General features: G+C 39.9%; 1 protein-coding gene across 1 annotated transcript; it reads right to left on the bottom strand.

Annotated features, from left to right (window-relative positions):
* Window positions 1-1,467: 1,467 nt before the first annotated feature.
* On the bottom strand, window positions 1,468-19,230 carry C7H11orf97 (chromosome 7 C11orf97 homolog). Its single transcript, XM_004427434.3, has 4 exons — window positions 19,062-19,230; window positions 14,408-14,512; window positions 5,097-5,222; window positions 1,468-1,766 (listed from the first exon to the last, which is right to left on the bottom strand). Exons 1-4 carry the CDS (start codon window positions 19,207-19,209, stop codon window positions 1,762-1,764), a joined length of 384 nt encoding a protein of 127 aa, XP_004427491.1. The 5' UTR covers window positions 19,210-19,230; the 3' UTR covers window positions 1,468-1,761.
* Window positions 19,231-20,494: the final 1,264 nt, after the last annotated feature.

Genomic DNA, 20,494 nt, shown 5'->3' with positions numbered 1-20,494 from the left:
GTAGTCAGGAAGGGAGAGACTGATGCAGAGCACCCAGCCCAGACAGCAAGGCTGAGAATAAACAGGAAGAGCTTGTTTGTCGGGCAGGAGTAGAGTGGAAGTGAGGAAGGAAATCCCCAAGCGTGTGTTTGTAAAGTCACACTGGGAGTTTAAGTGCAAAAAGGACATCATTTCTAAGGGATGAATAAAAGTCAATACTCCCCACCCACCGCACTTTTTGTGTGGCATCCTGACATACATGTAAAAACGTTGATAGTAAGAACTTTTAGAAGGTTAAGACTTTCGATTTGTAAGAATAGTAAGTGCTTTGCCCAACTCCAGATAGGTTTTGCTGTTATATTTCTTGACTCATTTAAGATGTAATCTCTCCAGTTTTAGCCACTGGCCCAAAACACTGTTTTGAAGCAGCCAGTTAGTGATGAGAGAGTTCCATAAACAAGATGGTGGCTGGAACTGGCTTACTTGGAGGATTTCTTCTAGTGTGCAGTAACTAAATGGAAATTTTTATATTAAATCTGGAAAAGTTTGGATCTTGACTCAAGAGATTATTGACTGTTTCACAGTGTAAATATTTTTAAGTAGGGAAGGGACACACCCAGTCAACAAATCTTTGTTGACTTGATTTGATTTACTACATTAAAACTGAGAAATGAACTTGAGAATTTGTGAACTAGAGGAAGTTTTAAGATGAGCTTAGCTTAGAAAAGAAGGAGAAGAAAAAGTTGTGTAACCAGAATACTGGGTAAAAGAACTTTTTAAGGGGAAGGGGGTGAGTAAATCACAATAGTTATGTATATAAAATGAAAAACTGGAAAAACCCAAATGTCCAAAAAATAGAAAAATAAATGCAAAAATTTAGTACAAACATATGAAGATGTTTAAATTTAATTATTTAAAGTTATATTTTCATGAATGGGAAATTATATGATGTTATGTTAAAAGGGATAATAAACGTATATGCTATACAGTGTGATTTTAAACATGTAAAATAAAACATATGCATGGGGAAAAAACAAAAATATATCAACATGTTATCAGTGATTGTTTCTGGGAATTAAATTACAGATGAATTCTTTTCCTTTACATTTCTTTATTTTCCTATTTTTCTATACTGTATATATGTTACTTTTGACAATTGAGAGGGAGAAAGACAGGTTGGGTTTTTTTCTTCTTTTTAACTCAGCAGTATTAGTAAAATCCTTCTTTAGATCTCTAAAAATTTCTTGGCTCCTTACTATTTAGTGGACAAATTCTAGAGAGGATGAGCTCTACCAAGGCTTGCATTGAAATGGTTGTCTCTGAGTCAGAGACTTTTCATCTATGTCATTAATTTATGAATCTTACCTATACCCGGATTTATTTCTGCTTTTTTCTTTTTTATGGATGAGCATAATTATACTAGAGGGAAGAGTTAAAGTTTACAATATTTACCTTGAAGTAAAGACTCAATAAACATGTCTTTGTTTTATCATGTTTCACATATTTAATAAAATAAGCTGAATTAGAATCCCAATGTATTCCAACTCAGACAACTAAAAATATATTTTTCTTCATTGTTTTCAGGTGCTTAGCAAACTTTATCAATAATATTTCATTACTTTGCATTAATTTATAGATAGCAATTAATACCAATAATAGGAATTACAGACTAATACACATTTTTTTTACATGTCTTAAACTGTGAAACAAGCCTGGGTTTCTTCTCTGTTTTTCAGACATCAGGAGAAAGAGGTTTCTTCTCCATGGAAAAATTTATTCATTTTATCCTAGAGTAAAGAAATATGTGAACAAATAAGTAAGTTTTTACTTTGGGGAAATGCTCTTTAATCCCAACTCCATTTGACTCTAAACTTGATTTAATGTTCCCAACAGTGCTTCATTTGGTAGAGCAGAATGTAAAAGCCATAACCCATGTGATCCAAATAACTGGAGAAACCACTACTCAGTCTTCTAGACCTTCATTACTCAGAGTATAGTGTCCGGACAAGCAGCATTGGCATCACGTGGGAGCTGGTTAGAAATGCAGAATCTCAGACCCCACCCCAGACTTAATGTATCAGAATCTGAATTTTAATAAGATACACATGTAATTTGTAGGCACATTAGAGCTTGAGAAGCACTGGGCTAGACAACGCGTTGTTGTTGTTGTTACATGCCACAGAATAAGAAGGAAATGATAAAAGTAAATGCATAAAATTTGTTAGTGTGATGAAAGCAGCAGATGCTTTGCAGTCTCTAAGAGAAACGTGTTTTAGAACCACAATTAGATGATCATGATTTAAAATTTAAATTTTAAATAATGTGTATTAAATGTTGGAAGAGTCACAACTGCAATGAACATGTTTTTCATGAGAAAGAGAAAAAAAGCACAAGTGAATAGGAAAAAGATGACAGTGAGAATTGACTGAATTACCTAACTGAAGTATACTTCACAGGAGAAGTTCCTGGAAATATTGCAATCCATGGAAACCTCTCTTAGAAAGCATCAGTTCCAAATGTATATAACATATATGCAACTTTTCAGGATTCACATACTAACGTCAATAGGTTCCCTTGATTTTCCCTCTATTGTTTGCATTCTGTTCAATTTGGCAGTCTCAAGTAAGTAAAACCATATACTTCTGTGGAGAAGGAGACATATGTGTGTTAGCAGCAAGAAGATTCTGAACATACAGTAGGCATTCACATATACCTCCTAGTTCATCGTTCATTGGTCATTCTTGTGACAAAAGATGATTGAATACCTCCTGTGCCAGGCACTGTGCTAACTACCAGAAACACAGTGGTGAGTGAAAGAGACATGGTTCCTGCCTTCATGGAACTTCCAATAGTGTATGAATTACTACTGATGAATTTTTGAAAATTATCTGTGGATTTTGTTCATCTATGATATTTCTGTGCCTAGCATCTAGCTTTTTTCATTGATGATAAGAAATGTCTAATTCTTAGTCATCAGTCTGATTCATATAGATTGATCAGTTGTGATTTGTGTAGCACATAGTAGCAGTTCATATGGCAAAATGCAGCTGGTAATTTACAGAGATGAAGCTAAGATATGTTACAATAACAGCTACATATTGTAACGTGATCAGTGGAAAGGCTTGACATAGGCTCTAGATAGAGGGCTGGGGACTGATAGGAAGGCAATGTGGATGAGTGAAAATGAGCAGGAGCCATGAAAAAGTCTCTCCTAAGTTGTATGGATGAAGGTAATGCAATTATGGTCAAAATCAAACATACATTTTTTCATCATATGTCCCCAATTAATGAACGGGGTAATCTATGGGACTTTTATGCCTTCAAATGAAGGTAATTTGTTCTTCTAACCAGTCTTATAATAGGGCATTTAGAAAATAATTCATCTTTAAAATAAATTGCTTTGTAAGTTTTCCTGGAATGATGGATTTACCTACTTTTAATTGGGACCTGACAAATTGGGTGGAAAGTTGAAATAAACAGCCCCCAATGGGCAAGTGGCCCAGACCTGAGTTGAATCAACCATTGCTGCAGGACACTGATATCTTTGTGGATTCTGAGTGTAGTTGCCTCCCAGGTTCCTAACCCTGCATTCCCATAGCCCTGGTATTTGTGCCTGATTAACCAACACCCACGACCGTTGCAGCCTTGTTGTCCAGTGACTGGATTCTCTGCCATGATGGCCCAGAAGTTAAGAGCAGAGTCTCAGAAGTCCGACGGACACAGGTTTGCAGTTCTGGCCTCACTACCTCCTAGACATAGGATCTTGGGTGATGTAATGTCTCTATGTCTCAGTTTTCTCACCTGGAAAATGGAGATTAAAACTCTCCTCTCATGTGACCATGTGGATTACATAACTATATAAACCACTCGCTGCCTTGCCTGGCACATGGTAAATGGTGGCTCCTACTACTTTATTATTTTTAAACCCAGGTCTCCATTCTGGTTCCTTTTTGCTACATGAATTCCCTTTGGTAACAAGTTGTTTTTTTTTTTTTTTAACCTTGTGTCTCAGTCTCTTAGTGGCTGGCTGTATTTTCTCCCTATTGAAGTCATATCCCACAGGCTGCCTCCCTGGAGACCCTCCTCCTTTGTGGCACTTTTGCTGAACTCTCACCCCACTCCGGGTTCAGAGACACTCCAGCTCCTGGGCACTGTTTGGCTTATAAAGGCAGCGCTTAGTGGTTAAAACTGGAGACTGGCTGCCCAGGTTTGAATCTCAGCACTTCCACTCACTAGCTGAGTGACTCTGTGTAAATGAGTCAACCTTTCTGTGCCTCGGTTTCCTCCTCTGAAAAATGAATTGTACCTGTTTCATGTGATTGTTGTAAAGATTAAATAAATTATTATACACGAAGAATCTAGAATAATAAGCGCTATGTAGTGTTTGCCATCATGAGTCATATCTTGGGTAAGAGTATGTAGGCTTGGCACTACCGCTTCTCTTTTCTCACCTCAAGGTAACCTCTCACTTGTAGAGCTATTTTTAGGATTTGTAGGCCCAATTTCATGTCCCTAGACTATCTGGACACTGCTTCCATGTCAAGACCCTTGCCTTCTCCACATCCTGCCACAAATGTTCCTGGCAGACACTAGCTACGACAGTGAGGATTGAGTAATATTTTGTTCCAAACTTTATGTCTGTGAGAAACAGTACACTGAGTCCAGCCTGGCACCCTCTTACCTAAAATAGGGTGAAGCTAAGGGAGCCAAGCAAAATAGTTGCCTTATTTTTCCTTAATTCCCTCATCTGTCTTTCTTCATTTCCACTGGTAAGCAAAGATCATCCACGTGGAAGAAAGGACAGCAGAACATTCCTCCCCGCTGAGGCTGACTGTGTGCTAGAAAGTCTTACGTGGATAAAAAGGAAAGTAAAGAGTCAGGAGTATGACTCAGAGTATGAGCTTCTATTGTCTCCATGGGATAAATGGCTTAGCTGAGCCTTTACTGTTCAGTTCCACAGTGAGGTCATGTGGCTAAACTAAAAGTAACCTGAGAGAAGCAAGTCCAAAGAAGATTGAATTTTGATTGAGAACTATAAATAAAGCAGACACTACTGGTCTGTAAATTGTCCAGCACCCTCAGGGGCTTCAGCAGGATCAAGGGTACGGGGCTCTTACTTCTCAGTCCTCCGTGCCTTGAATAGTACTTGGCTTGTGGCAGTAAACTGTTTCTGTTTGGCAGTCCTGGCTTCAAGCCTCCCACAGGGAGATTCCTTTTAATGCTCCAAATCCCCTCCAGGGCCACTGTCAATATTTTCAAAAGCGAGATGATTATTAGCTTATTCTCTTTTTAGCACAAAGTGTTTTTAAAGTATTTACTTGGTGATTATTTTTTTAGTCACTTGGGCAGAAGTTTATTTGGTTTGATTGATCCAAGGTCTTTATCCTTTGTTTAATCTTTTATTCCAGTTCAATCGTTCAGTTATTCCTTATGCAATTAAACATCTACAGTGCTATTAGATAATTTAACTTGCCCCTAAAGAAATAAATGAAAAGTCAATATAGAAACATAGTATATAACAAAACACAGAATCATCAGGAATAAATAACAGTTAATAATAGGCTCCATTCAGTCAACTTTATCTGATTCTGATTTAATTCCTAGGAGTGCAAATATTTCCAAAGATAATATAACCGAAAGTTACCACATTAATTCATCTAATACATCCAACAATCTTCTAAAAGCCATGAACTAGAGGCTATTTAATCTCCCCTTGAAAGAAACAACAAATTTACTGAAAAACACTATAGCAAAATATTTAGAAAGTGACATCTACACATTGGTACAAGGCAAATGATAGTCTTAAATCCTGACACCACTCAATAAGTATTGGCTTAGTAATGATGTGCACTGGGCTGTCCTCCATATCCTAAAATCACTTATTTAGGTTTTGAGAGTCAGTCAACAAGCATTTGGTGAAAATCTACTGCTAGAAAACTGGACCCAAGTCAAGTAAGGTTATTCAGGTTAGTGCCATAAGTTGTTTTTCCCATTTTTGAAGCTGCAAATTTCAATGCCGAATATTCTCCACAGATCCCAGACTTCCCACTGGTATCCACACTGACATTTGATCCCTCCCTAAAGGATTCCGTACCATGTAATGATTAGGGGCACAGCCTTTGGGTTCAGAGGAGATGTGGGTTTCAGAATCTGCTCCACCACCTACCAATTATATGACTTTGGGCAAGTTATTTAACCCAATATGTCTCAGTTTCCTCATCTTTGAAATAGAGATAATAATTTCTACCTCAAAGGATTATTATAGAATTTGGATGAAATGGATATAAAGTGCTTTGCACTCAAGAAATGGTAGCTCTTATTTTTACAGGGACAACTATTTTCTTGTGCAAGCATGGACTCAGATTCCATTTCTTTCTTTCTTTTTTTTTTGTGAGGAGATCAGCCCTGAGCTAACATCTGCCAATCCTCCTCTTTTTTTGCCGAGGAAGACTGGCCCTGGGCTAACATCCGTGCCCATCTTCCTCCACTTTATATGGGACACCGCCACAGCATGGCTTGACAAGTGGTGCATCGGTGCACGCGCACTTAACAGCTTGCGCCACCGGGCCGGTCCCTCAGATTGCATCTCTAGAGGCACAGTCGCTGAGCTAACTCACCAAGCTGAATGTCAATACTTGCCTCTCCGCTCCACACCTGAATGGAGTAGGTGAAGCTATCTGCCAATGTTAGTTTCTTCCCTCTTCAAAAACCTTCAAGGAAGGCTCCACAATCTCCTTCTGTCAAGACCTTACAAAGTTTAAGCTGTTCCTTATCTAACCTAAATCTTTCCCCACCATTCTAGCCAGTTTTCTCTTCTTTTTTCCTGTCTAGTGATAGAAGAGGGCTACTCCCCAGCCCCTGGGTAACAGAGTCTCAGATTTAGGAGTCCACAAACATTTATTAAATACCCCTGTGCACAACACCTGGTAAGAGACCAAGGAAATAGATTTAGATTTGTTCCACATTGTGGAAAGTTCTGGCAAGTGGAAAGCAGTTTAAAATCAGGAGGTAGAACTATGTAGAAAAACCACAGTAGATTAGATAGAAGAATTGTACTAGTCTAATTTAGTTGTGCTCTTTCAGATGTAATCACAGGAACAGCTGGAAGTTTGCAAGTTAATAGGGAAAATACCAGAATGTAAATGCAGATGCTCAGAAATGCATGGAAAAAAACCTCAAAGCAAAATACAGTTATGCATAAATATTTACTTTTCTCAGGGATGGAGGCTGCTGGAAGAAAATAGCACTTTGATTTGATATGATGTTTGGGTGAAGAAGTTACAGAAGGTGATGCATTCAACTGGAGAAAAAGAGGTCTGGAAAGAAGCACGCATGCCCTTTGAAGCTGCTACTTCTTCAGAGAAATCTGACTCTCTCAACCCTGGCATGTGTGTTCCAGGAGAGGAAGAAAGACAAAGTGGGGGCAGGGCCAGAGAGACCTCAGTATTGGCACGCTTAAACTGAAAAGGAAAAGGGTAGCAGGCACAAGAGAGACGCTAGGAGAAAGGAATTAAATCCTTTCTTGAAGCTCAGAATCTTCTAGAGATTCTTCTTCTCTCCTTCCTTCTCACGCCCCTAACCCCTTCTGCTCAGAGACCTTTTTAGGTGTGTTTTTATCCTGAATTTTAAAGTTACTAAACCATGCCTTGATGCCAGAAATTCTAGCCAGTGAGACCTGGCTTGGTTTTTCAGGGAACGGAAGCTCACCTTGTAAAAATATTTTTGTTCCCTTCAGCTGTCTCTGGACTGTGCGTGATGAACATTAGAGCTTGAAAAGCCAGTTTAGAGCCAAACTATTGTCTATGCTCCCTTTGTGTAAACATGGTCACAGATTTGACCAGAGGAAGAACAACTTAAGTAATTTAAATTCATGTTTGGTGACTTCTAGGCTCTGTAATTATCTTGACATGCCTTTGGTGTCTAGTAACTTCCTTGTATATTGTAGGTACACAAAACATTTTTGTTGAATGAATTAATGAATAACACTATCTACACTTGCTGAGCAACATTTTACACTTTCTAAATTAGTACTAAACATAATAAATAAACCAGACTCAAAATTAAGTTTCTGTGCATTAAGGCACACATAGACATAAATTAATGGATTTGGCAGGACACTTTTAAAATTCACTGGGAAAGAAAATGTGTAAGAGAAAACTAGTAAGCTTCATTAATCAAAGTTTTCATGAGTACCATAACATCTGCAGGTTTTAGCCAGAAAAATATAAAAGCCCTTGCAATTTGAAAACATTAAATTAGAACATTAATTTATTTCTGTAAAGTCCTCTTTAAAAGTTCTTAGAAATGTAGAAATAGTTTTAAGGTAAATGGTAAAATGAATGCAATAGTTCCATAATGCATGCCTCACAAGCTTACCTCTTTTATAAAAAAAGTTGTAAGGAGAAAATCTTCAGGGAATCACTAAGGATATGTGAATGATGATGTCAGCTAAATTCTTACTTATCCAGAAATTTCCTTAAGTTGCCCCAAATTCCATTTTTATCTGACAGAAGATCTGACCAGAAAATTCCATTTCTTTTTTTTCAGGATGATGAAAACCTTTTTGTGTAGATCCCAGCCCCTGTCCTTATCTGATAGGAATGTGTAAAGTCTCTGAAACCTGTTCTACCTCAAGTTTGAACCTAAAATGAGGCTGAACCTAGAGAAGACTGTGACAACTTTTTTTTTACTGAAGAGAATACTATTTGCTACCAATACAATTTCAAATGTTTTTTCCTCTCAGAAAACATAATCTCAAAGAGAGACAATATAACCCAATGGCTAAGAGCAAGGACATCAGCTTCTGATAAGCCTGCATTCAAATATCAGCTATTCCACTGTGTGACAATGGGCAAATCTCTGTATCTCCCTGAGCCTCAGCTTCCAGATCTGCAAAATGGGCATAATAAGAGCACAGGGTTGTTGAAAGGATTAAGAGAGATAATTTGTAAAAACTGTCATGTCCAGAAGACACACTGTGAATGACAGCCATAATAATAATTATTATATTATTATCGTCACCATCATTATGTAAAGAGATATTGATCACCCACCCCACCCCTCACCCCAGCATCCAATGCTTCTCACTGGGCCCACATATCTCTGCATCAGGAGCCTGGAAGGAATAAAAAGCCCATGGAAGAGAGGGCTTAGAGGCCTGGCAGCCCATTTTCCTGTGCTCACTGATGCCATTCCCTAGACCCAAGTATGAGGTGCACAGTAACAACCACCTGGGACATCTTGGCCATTTGAATGTCTTCACGGCTCTTATTAACTGTTGTCACAACACCACCGCAAGAACAGGTGGGACAGCTCATTCAGCTGAGGGCCCCAGAAGACCAAACAGCTCTTTTTCCCTATTGCCACCCAAACAACAATATTCCAAAAGAAATGTAATGTTCACTCTGTTAAACATCCATAGAACCTAACTTCTGGATCTTTTGACTTTTTACCAATTTCATTCAACCCAAGGAGTAGAAACTTTTGACCTTTTATCAATTTCATTCAACCAAAGGAAAAGAAAAAAAGCACAGAAATAATTTAAGTCCACTGCTTCTGGGTACTTTGATAATTGTCATCATTATCTCAGTCACAAATAAAACATGCTATAATTTAAGTTGTTTAACTTTAGGACAAATCCCCCTCTTAATAGATGGCATAAGCCCTTTGGTAAGTTCACCCATACATTGCTGTGTGGCCCAGTGTTTTGGTGCTTGATCAATGGTTGAGGGGAAATCCAGTCTGGACACTTATGGAAATCTCACTTTCACCAAACAGATTGTGGTGAGAGCATGTGGAGTTGATTGTTTAAAAATTCAAACAAACCCAGCCAATGCATACATAGCTACACAAATATGCTTGGATACATGCATATACCTTGAGGTCCCTAGAATTTAGATAGACTTGGGTATATCTAAAGAAATAGTGTACATTGTTTGTCTAAGTCACAAACTCCAACATGTATACAGGGAGAGGCCAGGTAGGTAATAAGTAAGTAAAGCAGGCCAGGGTAAGAAATAATTGGCTCTCCCAGTCTTTTATTTTTTTCCACTTTTGTTGGAGGCATGGATACCAGAGAAATACTTTTTCCCTATTTCTGCCATGAAAAGAGCAAGTCTGCAGTAGATGTGTGAACATAACTAGCTTGTGATATGCCCTGCTTGACTGGGGAACTTGATGTGCAATGGTTAACAGCAGAGTGGACAGGCAGCATAACCCAAGTCCAGCCACTGCTGCCAGGCGTGAATGTCAACTCTGTTGTCACATCTTCCTTTCTTCTCTCTCCTCCCTCTTTACCCAAGATAATCTAGAAATCTAGATTTATATGTAAAAGATCCTGATTTTTTAAATGTTGACAACTGGTTCATATATTTTAAAAATGCAATGCAGAACAAATAAATATGTCTATACGTTTGCAAGATGAATCTGGCATATTGATCAACAGTTTGGGATCCCGAGCCAAACTAAGATACCCCTGACATTAGAGGTGGGACATGGTGATCTGGAATGGGTATGGAGGATGGCTCTCTGGTTTTGGACTTGGACATTAGGCCAAGTCATTCAGTGAGATGGGTGATACATGCAAAGGAACAAGTAGGGGAGAGGTATGAGTTTCATTTTGGACGTGTTGATCCTGAGTACTTATGAGACATCCAGGAAGAGAAATTTAGCCTGGAGTCACAGATTTCTGGGACATCGTAGTGAGGTAGTAGTGGAAACTACGGGAATAGCTGAGACAATCCAAGGAGAGCTAATGGAACAAGATTAGAAGACTGTGGGTAACACACTAGTAAACATCAGTATTTGGGGACAGGGTGAGTAAAAAGTGTTCTTAAAGGGATGAGAAGGAATATCCAGAGAAGTAAGAGGAAAATGAGGACATTTTAGCATCAAGGAATTTGAGGAAGGAACAAGGTTTAGGGAAAGAACCATCGACTATGTCAAATATTGCAGAAATCTCAAGCCAGCCAAGGGTAGAACAGTATCCACCAGATTTAGCCATAACATGTCACTGGAGACACTATGGTGAGTAGAAAGTCAGTGGGATTTGGAGTCAGACTTGAATTTGGAATCCAGTTTTGCCACTTAATGTATAACCTTAGACAGTAAAAACCTCTCAAAATCTTTCTACTCATCCATAAAAGGGGGATCATAATACCCATAATCACATGGCTTTTGTGAGGATTTGTGGTAAGCAAAATAAAGCCCCTGTCCTCAGGTAGCTTATGTTCTAGTGGGAGAGAGAGTCAATCAAGGAGCACACAAATAAATATGTAATTGCAGGTAGTGATAGAAAAAAGCAGAAAGAAGAAAGTAGTATAAAGGATTAGAGAATAACCTGATGGGGGGTAGTTTCTATTTTAACCTGGTGGAGAGATTACCTCTGAGAAGATGATATTTGAACTGAAATTTGAATGAAGAGGGAGGAAGACATTTGACGGTCTAGGTGAAGGGTAAAGGTCTTGAGGTGGGAATGGGTTTGGCAGGTTCCAGAATATCAAGAAAGTCAATATGGCTAAAGTGGAGTGGGAAAGCATAGGAGATGAGTGGAGTAGGAAAGTATAGGCCATATAAGGAGATTGAAATTTAGACTGGGAGTAATAAGAAGCCATTGGAGAGTTTTGAGCATGGAGGTGACGTGCAATGATTTATGTTGGTAAGAGATCTCTCTGGTTTCTGCGTAGAGCATAGACTGTAGGGGACAACAGCAGAAGCTGCTATAGGGTGCTACTGCTGAGCCTGCAAGAGATGACAGACGCTTGGGCAAGGCTGTACTTGAGGAGATTTAGTCTATATTTCAAATGTAGATTCAGCAGCATTAGCTGATGGATATGAAGTCTGAGGATTTGACTTCTAGGTGTTCGGCCTAATCAACTGAGTGAATAGTGTGCCATTTCTTGAGATGGGGAAGACCTGTTGAAGAGTAGGATTTTAAAGGCTGGAGTATAGACCAAGAGTTCTGTTCTGGACACGTTAAGTTTGAGAGGCCTATTAGACATCCAAGTGGAAAGTTAAGAAGGCTTTTGGGATTTGAGGGGAAAAGCAGAGGCCAGAGATAAAAATTTTGGAGTCACTAGCACAACAGGGCTAGATATGATCACCCAGGCAGTGAGTGTAGATAGAGAAAAGGGCTTGTGACTGAGTTCTCCAGAGTTCAGAGGCTAGGAGAAAGGAGAGTCGGCAAAGATGACAGAGAAAGAGTGGTACCAGCAAAACCAGGAGATTGGAGCATGTGACCTGGAGGCTAAGCTGAGAAAGTGTTTTCAGAAAGGAGTAAACAATTATGCCAGATGCTACAGAGAAGTTGAATTTGATGAGTCTGTGGATTGTATTTGACCTTCAAGATCATTGGATTTGACCTTCAAAAGGGAGGTCATTTGCAATCCGGAAAAGAACAGTTTCCCTGGACTCATGAGAACAAAAGCCTAACTGAAACGGGTGAAGGAGCAAATGATAAGTAAAGAAGTGGAAACAATGTGTCAAGTGTATCTACTCTTAACATTAGGAATAGCTGCTATAGGAGCCATACTAGTCCCTAATTTTTTATGCAAATTCTGGGTGTCTGTGTCAAGCTGTGCTTTCCAGGAAGAGAAGCCATAGCTTCCATCAGATATTTAAAGGATTGTATCACTGAAAACCCTGCACTAGAAGGTCCAGCGGCTGGCCCGGAGCTGCCAATACTCTGAGACTAAGCTGGGAGAGTGTGGCCCCTCTCTAGGTTCTAGTTCCCTGTTCTGGCCAAGTACATGGGGTTTCCCACCATTAAAAAAAGAAAGGGGGGGCAGGAGGAGGAGGAGAAGGAAGTGAAGGAAGAGGAGGAGGATGAGGAGGAAGAAGAGGAGAAGGAGGAGGAGGAGAAGAAGAGAGGAAGAAGAAAACAAAAAGAAAAAAATAGGTCTCTGTTTTCCATAAATAGAGCCCTTTAAAACTTAATGTAGAATCTATTCTCAGCTTTGAAAGATTTTTCTAGGCTAAGATAGTAGCGAACATCTGTGCGACCTCTGGTGGATGTTATAAAAATGCAGCCCAAGCATTCTCCATTTTACATGAAGGATATTTGAAAAGATTGCTTAGAAAAATAAACTTTTATAAATAGAATGATATTGCCTGATCACTTAGACTGTCTCATAACCAAATGTATCTGATAAGAATAACACAACATCCAACTAGTATATTCATTATAAATTTATAAGGGTATAAATGAAAGTAAACCCAAAACATAAACTTAAAAAAATTAAAAAAACATTTTTTTAACCACCAGAGAAATAGTACATATAGGCTGGGTTTCAGAGAAACAATTTAGTAGGTCATTCTGCATCCACTCATAGAGTTCAAACTAGACTTTAAACTTTCCTTCAAGATACCATATGAACAAAATTGGTGATTTTGCTGGTCTTTCCTCTTGTAAGAATGGGTGATACAAAAAGGCCTAAAAGGTGTTTCTATGGCTGGTGTTGAAATGTAAAGCAGGCAAATACATCATGGAGTCTGAAATGACGCACCTCTGAGCCCGTAGCATCTGCTCTTAGGAATCCTGATAGAATTTGGGCCCCACCTGCCAGGGCTTCAACAACCCTCCTCAGAAACTGTCAAGTTCTCTGAGTATAGGAATCATGTCTTATGGTTTTTTCACTTCTTCTAGCAATGATGGCACCCAAAAGGGTTGTAATAAAAACCTGATAATTTGAAGAGCATGAAACATGCACCTAGTAATCATTGAGAAGGAACCATGAAAATGAGGGGCTCCAGCAATTTCAAAATAACATCTGCAAGAGATTCTGAGGCTCCTAGAGCATATCTTTTCTTAAATGAAACATCAGTGAGAGCTATCAAGGCCCAGACCATATAACTCATACACTATTTGTATGTGGGATAAAATTCTTGGGTGAGTTGACCTACCCAAATGACTTAGATTCTCCTGGGTCAGTGATTTGCAAAGTTGGGTCCCTGGACCAGCAGCATCAACATCACCTGGGAACTTGGTAGAAATGCAAATCTTTGGGCCCCACCCTAGCCCTGCTGAGTCCGTTACTCTAGGGATGGTGCCCAGGAATCTACTTTTAACAGGCTCCCAGGTAATTCTGATGAAATCTAAACTGTGGGAACCACTGTTATTTGTCATACCTCTACTGACAAAGATTGAACATGTTATTGTGCTTTTCGGGCACTTGGAAAAAATTCTACTTGTCATTAAATAGAAATAGCTCCACCAAAAATGTAGGACAGCAATGTGGATACTGATACTTAGCTCATTTTTTCTAAATATAACAGTTTATTTGGATTTAGGCAAAATAATTATAAAATTAGCTCAAGAATTTCCCATTTTTCTTTTGATAGTCATGGTTTTGTAATAAAACAATCACTCTGCCATCAAATAGGCAATTTCATATCCATTTCACACATACACTTCATTTGTCACTGAGATTACCTGCAGGTGGATTTTTAATGTGGCATTCATCTCTCTTAACATAAAGTTCTTCTTCTAGTACTTCCTTAATTCTCTTGTGTGGCTCACAATACAAAAATTTCTTCCCTATAAAGACATTAACAAAATTGGTTACTTATCATAAATTCTGCCCAATCTCCTAGCCATTATACCTACATGAACAACTACTTTTTAAAAAGACCTATCCTTCTATACAAATAGCAGACGATTCACCCTGCAGACTCTATTTTGGAAAGATCTCTTCCATTGTAACTTTTGGTTCTTTTGGGCCTTCACACTTTCATATAATTGCTGAACTTTGGGGGTAAGTTGTGGATACCTCTTTTAGGCATTATGGAGAAATATAACTTATCAGCTTCAAGAAACCTTTCATTTATTCAATAAATTCTTATTAGAGACCTACTCTGTGCCAGGCATTTGGCAAGGGGCAGAGGACACAGCAATGAAAAAGACAGATGTATGCATAGAGCCTACAATGCAGACACATAACACAGAACAGCCTCAGCATTATTACTCATCATTTTTAGAGATTAAACCTGAAGTTTAATCTCTTACTAAACCATACTTACTTACTACTTACTAAACCATAAGTAGTGAACCACTTACGGACATAAGACTTTTTCCTGGCCTCTAAACCCGGCCCTGTAGGACATCCCTGCTATAGTGGAGGACTGAATTATTTGTTCTAAGTACCTTAGCTACACTTCTCCTGCTCACCCCAGAGAGCTCTGTGCTATCTGACCCCAGCTGTCTCTCCAATCCCTCCTGCTGGCATCTCTCTCTTGCTCGCTGAGCTCCCTCGTGGCATCTTCTGCCCATTCCCATATCAAAGCCTTTGTACATTCTATTTTATCTGCCTAAACTGCCTTTCTCCTGTTTTGTTTTTTGCCTACGTTAACTCCTCCTCAAATTTCAGGTCTAGGCTTAAATGTCAATTCTTTAGGGAAACTTTCCCTGACTCCACAATCTCGAAATGTTCCTGGTTACTTTTTCTCATACTACTTTCCTCTTCCATTTTGTTTATTGCAATTTGTATGGCTTCATTTACTTTATATACAATTATTTGTGTAAGTATTAGTTTAATATATGTCCTCCTTACCAGACCACAAATACCAGAAGGGCAGGGATGTTGTCTGTTCTGTTCATCAGAGTCCTAGAACAGAGCTTGGCATAATAATAGATGCTCAACAAATGTGTGTTCAAGAGAACTAAGCATTGTTAAATTAAGATGGAGCGCAAAGACTACTCTATATGCACGTGTGCCAATGCAACCTTGTGAATGTCAGGGAGCCAGTAGTTCTAGTCTCAGTATTCGAAAGCTCAATCCAAGGAACCATGGAAAATCTAAACCACCAAATACTTTCGTTACGTAAAATTTGAGTTTAAACTCAGAAAGATATGGCAGATGTCTCATCTTTTCCAGACTAACCAATAAAGAACACAACTGAATCAATGTGACTTGTGTGCAGAAGGACCCAAATGCGCCAAGGGACCCGCTGCTTCTGACCATGGCCCTGGGTCATTCCCGATCATGAAGACCCAAACACACCCTTAGACATGGCGAGGTAGAATTAGATACTTTCTGGGTCTCATTCTTGTTTCACAAAAGTTAGGAGTCATATGAGAGATGAACGTGGGTCAGCATTATTCAAGCTTAACTTTGGTTTAATCTTTTTTTTTGTTAAATCATGATCTTCCTGCAGAAAAGGTTTGAGAAACATGGCTAAGAAGGAAGAAAAGCCTATAACAGGTCAGGAGAGAGGAAGAGATCACCTGCTCTCAATTCAAGTCTCGTGACAAATTTCAGCCCTGCTGCTAAGAGAATTTATAGAGGAAATCACTGATGGTTTCTGTGAAAAATGAGAGTAGTAAAATGCTAGTATAGGCAAATATTCCCTGCTCCAAAAAAGAAAGAAAGAGAGAGAAAAATAAAGAAAAAATTCTACTAATTTTAACATAGCAGCTTGTTGTTGACCTTTACCAGCATTTTGAGTGGATTGGTCAACAGCTGGCTTGTGAGTACATTGAGGAGCAGTGATCGCTAAATGTTAAGGACTGCTAAAAACAATATTATTCCAGACCAAACTGCTTTCTTTTTTTAAGAGCTAATGACAATTGCTACAATTTATTGAATGCTACCACGCCCTAGGCATCTTACATATACTATCTCTCTTTCTTACAATCACCCTATGGGCAGGTATAATTATTCCTATTTTATAGATGAGAAAGTAACTCCCAGAAGTCACAAAACTAGTCATAAAAATTAAAAGCCATGCCTACCTGACTCTCCCAAACCCATGTTACTAAACTAGCTAGATTACAAAGATGTAGTCACAAAGTATCTGCATTTTGGCAAGGCATTTGATAAAATGTATTTGTAGGAGGCAGGATGTCCATGCCAAAGATGCTGATTGACCCTGTCGGTCAGGGGCTTCTAGAGACTCTACTTGGAACTATTGGGATCACCATCTAATTTGCTCATCTGGATATAGGAACTTCCAGCAAACTCACCAGACGTGAGATGGCACAAACTTGGTGAATGGTTAACTTGCTGAATGGCAAACTCAGGACTCAAAAGGCTGCTTCTATACCTGGAATGAAGTGCTAAAACCCATAGGATGGCATTGATGGGGATAAATATAACGACTTGTATTTAGGACCAAACAAATTGGACTGCCTAAATGTAGGATAGAAAAGGCCTGGATCAAATGTTTTCATTTGGACAAAGGAGGAAAGAGAAACTAGGGACATCAGAGACTGCATTTGTTATATGTGTTAATGATATCATGTGTCTGCCAAAACAGCTAATGTAATTCTGGATCCATTTAATAGAATTATAATGTTCAGATCAAGGGATGTTATAGTCCCATCACACTATATAATCTGATTGTACCTAGAGTACCAGGTTCAGTGAATTAATAAACTGGAGAATGTTGGAAGGGGTCAGCCAGCATGGTGAGACTGCTGCAGATTATTTTAAAGGTTACACTGAAATTTATGAAAGATTTGGTGGGTGCTCAAATAGCTGCCTTTATATAATTCAAGGATGCTTTGATGTGAAAGGACAACACTTCATTCCATATATATTTGAGAACAGATCTGGGAGCAGAAACTGTAGAGAGACTGAAGACCTTTCCAAAAAACATTTAAAAGTTGAATGTGTGAACAACCTGCCTCTACTTAGGCTGAGACCCTAAAAGGAGGTCTTAGGGAGGCGGGGGCAGGAACTCTTTATACGCCCTACCCTGACTGTGACTTCCTGTAAGTTTGGACACCCGCCTTAATTCATTACTCATTTCCCTGCAACTTGCCCAATGTCTGGCATGCTCTAAAGACTCAATGCTTGTTGAATTGATGAGTGAATGATTAATTCCACCTTTTACTCCTACAGCCACAGGAATAAAGAACCTTTAAATTCTAGCCTCTTAAATGGGAAAATTCCCAGACAGAATTTTTCAAGTCAGAATAAGGAATTACTTAAATATACTGCATACTTAAATATATTGAATTGAGTTGCTCTAAGGAAGGCCTCTGGATGCTGTTGATCATAACAGGAATGAAGTCTCATAATCAGGAATACTGGGGCCGACGCTGAGAGAGGAGGCGCTTTCACCAGCGGCGGCGGTCCTGCGGCTTCCTGACCAAGTCTCGCGGGAGCTGAGCGGCTTCAGCCCAACCCCCCCTCCTGGGCCTGCTGAGCGCAGAGGGAGCACGAGAACCCGAGGCTGCTCTCCAGAGGTGCAACCAAGGAGGCGCCGCAGAAGGGCTGGAAACCGCTCGCGTTCCTCTTTGGCCTATTATTTTCACCATCATCATTCCTTAGCACCTACTGAAGACGTGTGGGGCACAAACGGCTGTGAAATATCTGTAAATTCATGGAACAATAGGATGAGCGCTGCGACCAGGCGCCGAATCAAAGTTGCAACCACGTTGGTTGTGACTGTGGACCAGAACTCCCTTTACTTACTTGAGTATTGTTTGTGTTTTTGTCAGGGCAGGGAAGAAACAGCAGTGTGTTGAAATGTGGCCCATAATTGTGAGATTCTAAAAGGATCAGGTAACAATAATTTATGGACTGAAAGCCCAAGAGACGGGAGTTGAAGTGTTTTAAGTATTTTTCCAGCACTGACTCAGTGACCGTGGGCAAGTCGCTTCCTATCCTGTAGTTTAGACCCCTGTTTCCTGGTCTGTAAAATGAAGGAAGTGGCAAAAATGATATACGTGTTTCTATGTGTGTATATATAAAATTTATATATATTTTATAAAGTTTTTAAAATTTTATGTTTTATTATATATAAATTTTAAAATTATATATTACATATTTTTATAAATATATTTATATATATATATACACACATTTTTTTCAATACCTTCCAGGCCAATGCCACTTCCAGTTAAGTTGGAGGCTACCTGGGCTCAGGGAGCCTTTTGTAAAGGAAGGCTTGGGGAAATGAACCGGACTCTCTTTGCCTCAGCGCCATCTCCTCTGCCTTTGCCAAAACAGCAGCTCCACCCGCTCCCTGCCAAACCTTCGCGGCCTCAGCCAGTGTCTCTCCGGTGTCCCCAGTGCCCCTTTCACGCGCTCGCCGCGCCGCACGTCCCTCCGCGCAGGGCCCGCGGCTGGAGCGGAACTCACACTGGTTGCGGGACTCCTGGGGGCCGCCGCCGCCGGGCTCCCCGCGCGCCCCGCACCCGAGCCCTGCGGGCTGCCGAAGCTGCTCGCCGTCGCGGCCCGCCTCGGGCGCCGCCACCGCGGTCACCACCACCGCCTCCTCTCCCCTCATGCTGCTGAGGTCGTCTTCGCGGCCCACCTGCTCAGCTCTTCGGTAGGCGGCCAGGGAACGCGAGGCGTCTCCGGTTGCCATAGTGACTGCGGGTCCTCCCGGCTGCCAGCAGCTCTCAGCCGGCTTCTCTCAGGCCCCAGGGGTCCCGCGCGGGCCCAGGAAGGCGCTGAAGTTGGCGAGCTGCGATTACTCACCCACCAAAACAAAGGACTTTCCACTAATCTCTCGTTTGTTTCTCACACCAACTTCGCAGGAGAGGCTTTACTATTCCCAGGTAGGAAACAGATTCAGAAAAGTTAAGGAAATTGTCTGAGGTCACACAGACAATTGCTAGGAAGTGGCACAATTGGAATCTGAGCTCAGAAAAGTCTGGTCCCAAAGCCAGAAGAATAAATCACCACTTGAACAGGTAGGGGCGGAAGCAGATACTGGACAAGTGAGTTCAACGTAAGGTCGCTGGTTTCACACAGCGTTATACTGTCGCGTCGCACTCCCTGCTACTCATACAACGTGACCAAATAAATGAATGTTGAGGATTCCAAACTTTTGGATTATAAGTTATTATTATTAAACAACTCGTGTAGTTTTCAAGTACTTTTGTGTTCACAATCTATTTCAATCCATACAATAAGTAATTTTACACATGAGGAAATCAAATTCAGAAAAGTTTGGTTTGAATAGCAAATGGGAAAATCCAGAGTTTTATTTGAGCATGAGGTTGCTTTTGTTTTGTTTTTGCAGTCATTTAAAAAATAAATTATGGCGTGGTGTTAATTTTATGAAAGCTAAACGTGCATTATTTTACAGAGTTAAATGCTTCTACAAGGCTTGTAACCAAATACAGGGGGGCCCGTCTGCCTCCATTTCACCCCAGAGGCAACCACTTGCACCTCTTTAGTATTTACAGCAATATAACCAAATGCTTATTTTGCTGCTTATATGTTTTTCATTTTTAGGTATCATATGTTGATTTCCTACTATGGAAGATGAGGATTTAGTTCTCTTTCATGCTCCTCACGTGTACTTACTCTCCCCTCAAACTCCTAATATAGATAAATTAAAATTCTGGCTAGAGAATTTACATTATTATGACTATGTAAACTCTAGTCACGGGTGAGCTATGTAAGATCCTATGGTCACTTTTCCTTTTTGCACAATCTTTTAATTACCTGGAGTTAATAACATCTGTTGCCAATCTTCCTCTATCTCTTTTTTTGCCCCCTCCCCAAAGCCCCAGTACATAATTGTATATTCTAGTTGCAGGTCCTTCTAGTTCTTCCATGGG

The sequence above is a fragment of the Ceratotherium simum genome, chromosome 7 (assembly GCF_057802395.1).
Source record: "Ceratotherium simum simum isolate JZ-2026a chromosome 7, ASM5780239v1, whole genome shotgun sequence".
Lineage (NCBI taxonomy): Eukaryota > Metazoa > Chordata > Mammalia > Perissodactyla > Rhinocerotidae > Ceratotherium > Ceratotherium simum.
The sequence above is the reverse complement of the archived record's forward strand: the minus strand, read 5'-3'. Positions and strand labels throughout refer to the sequence as shown.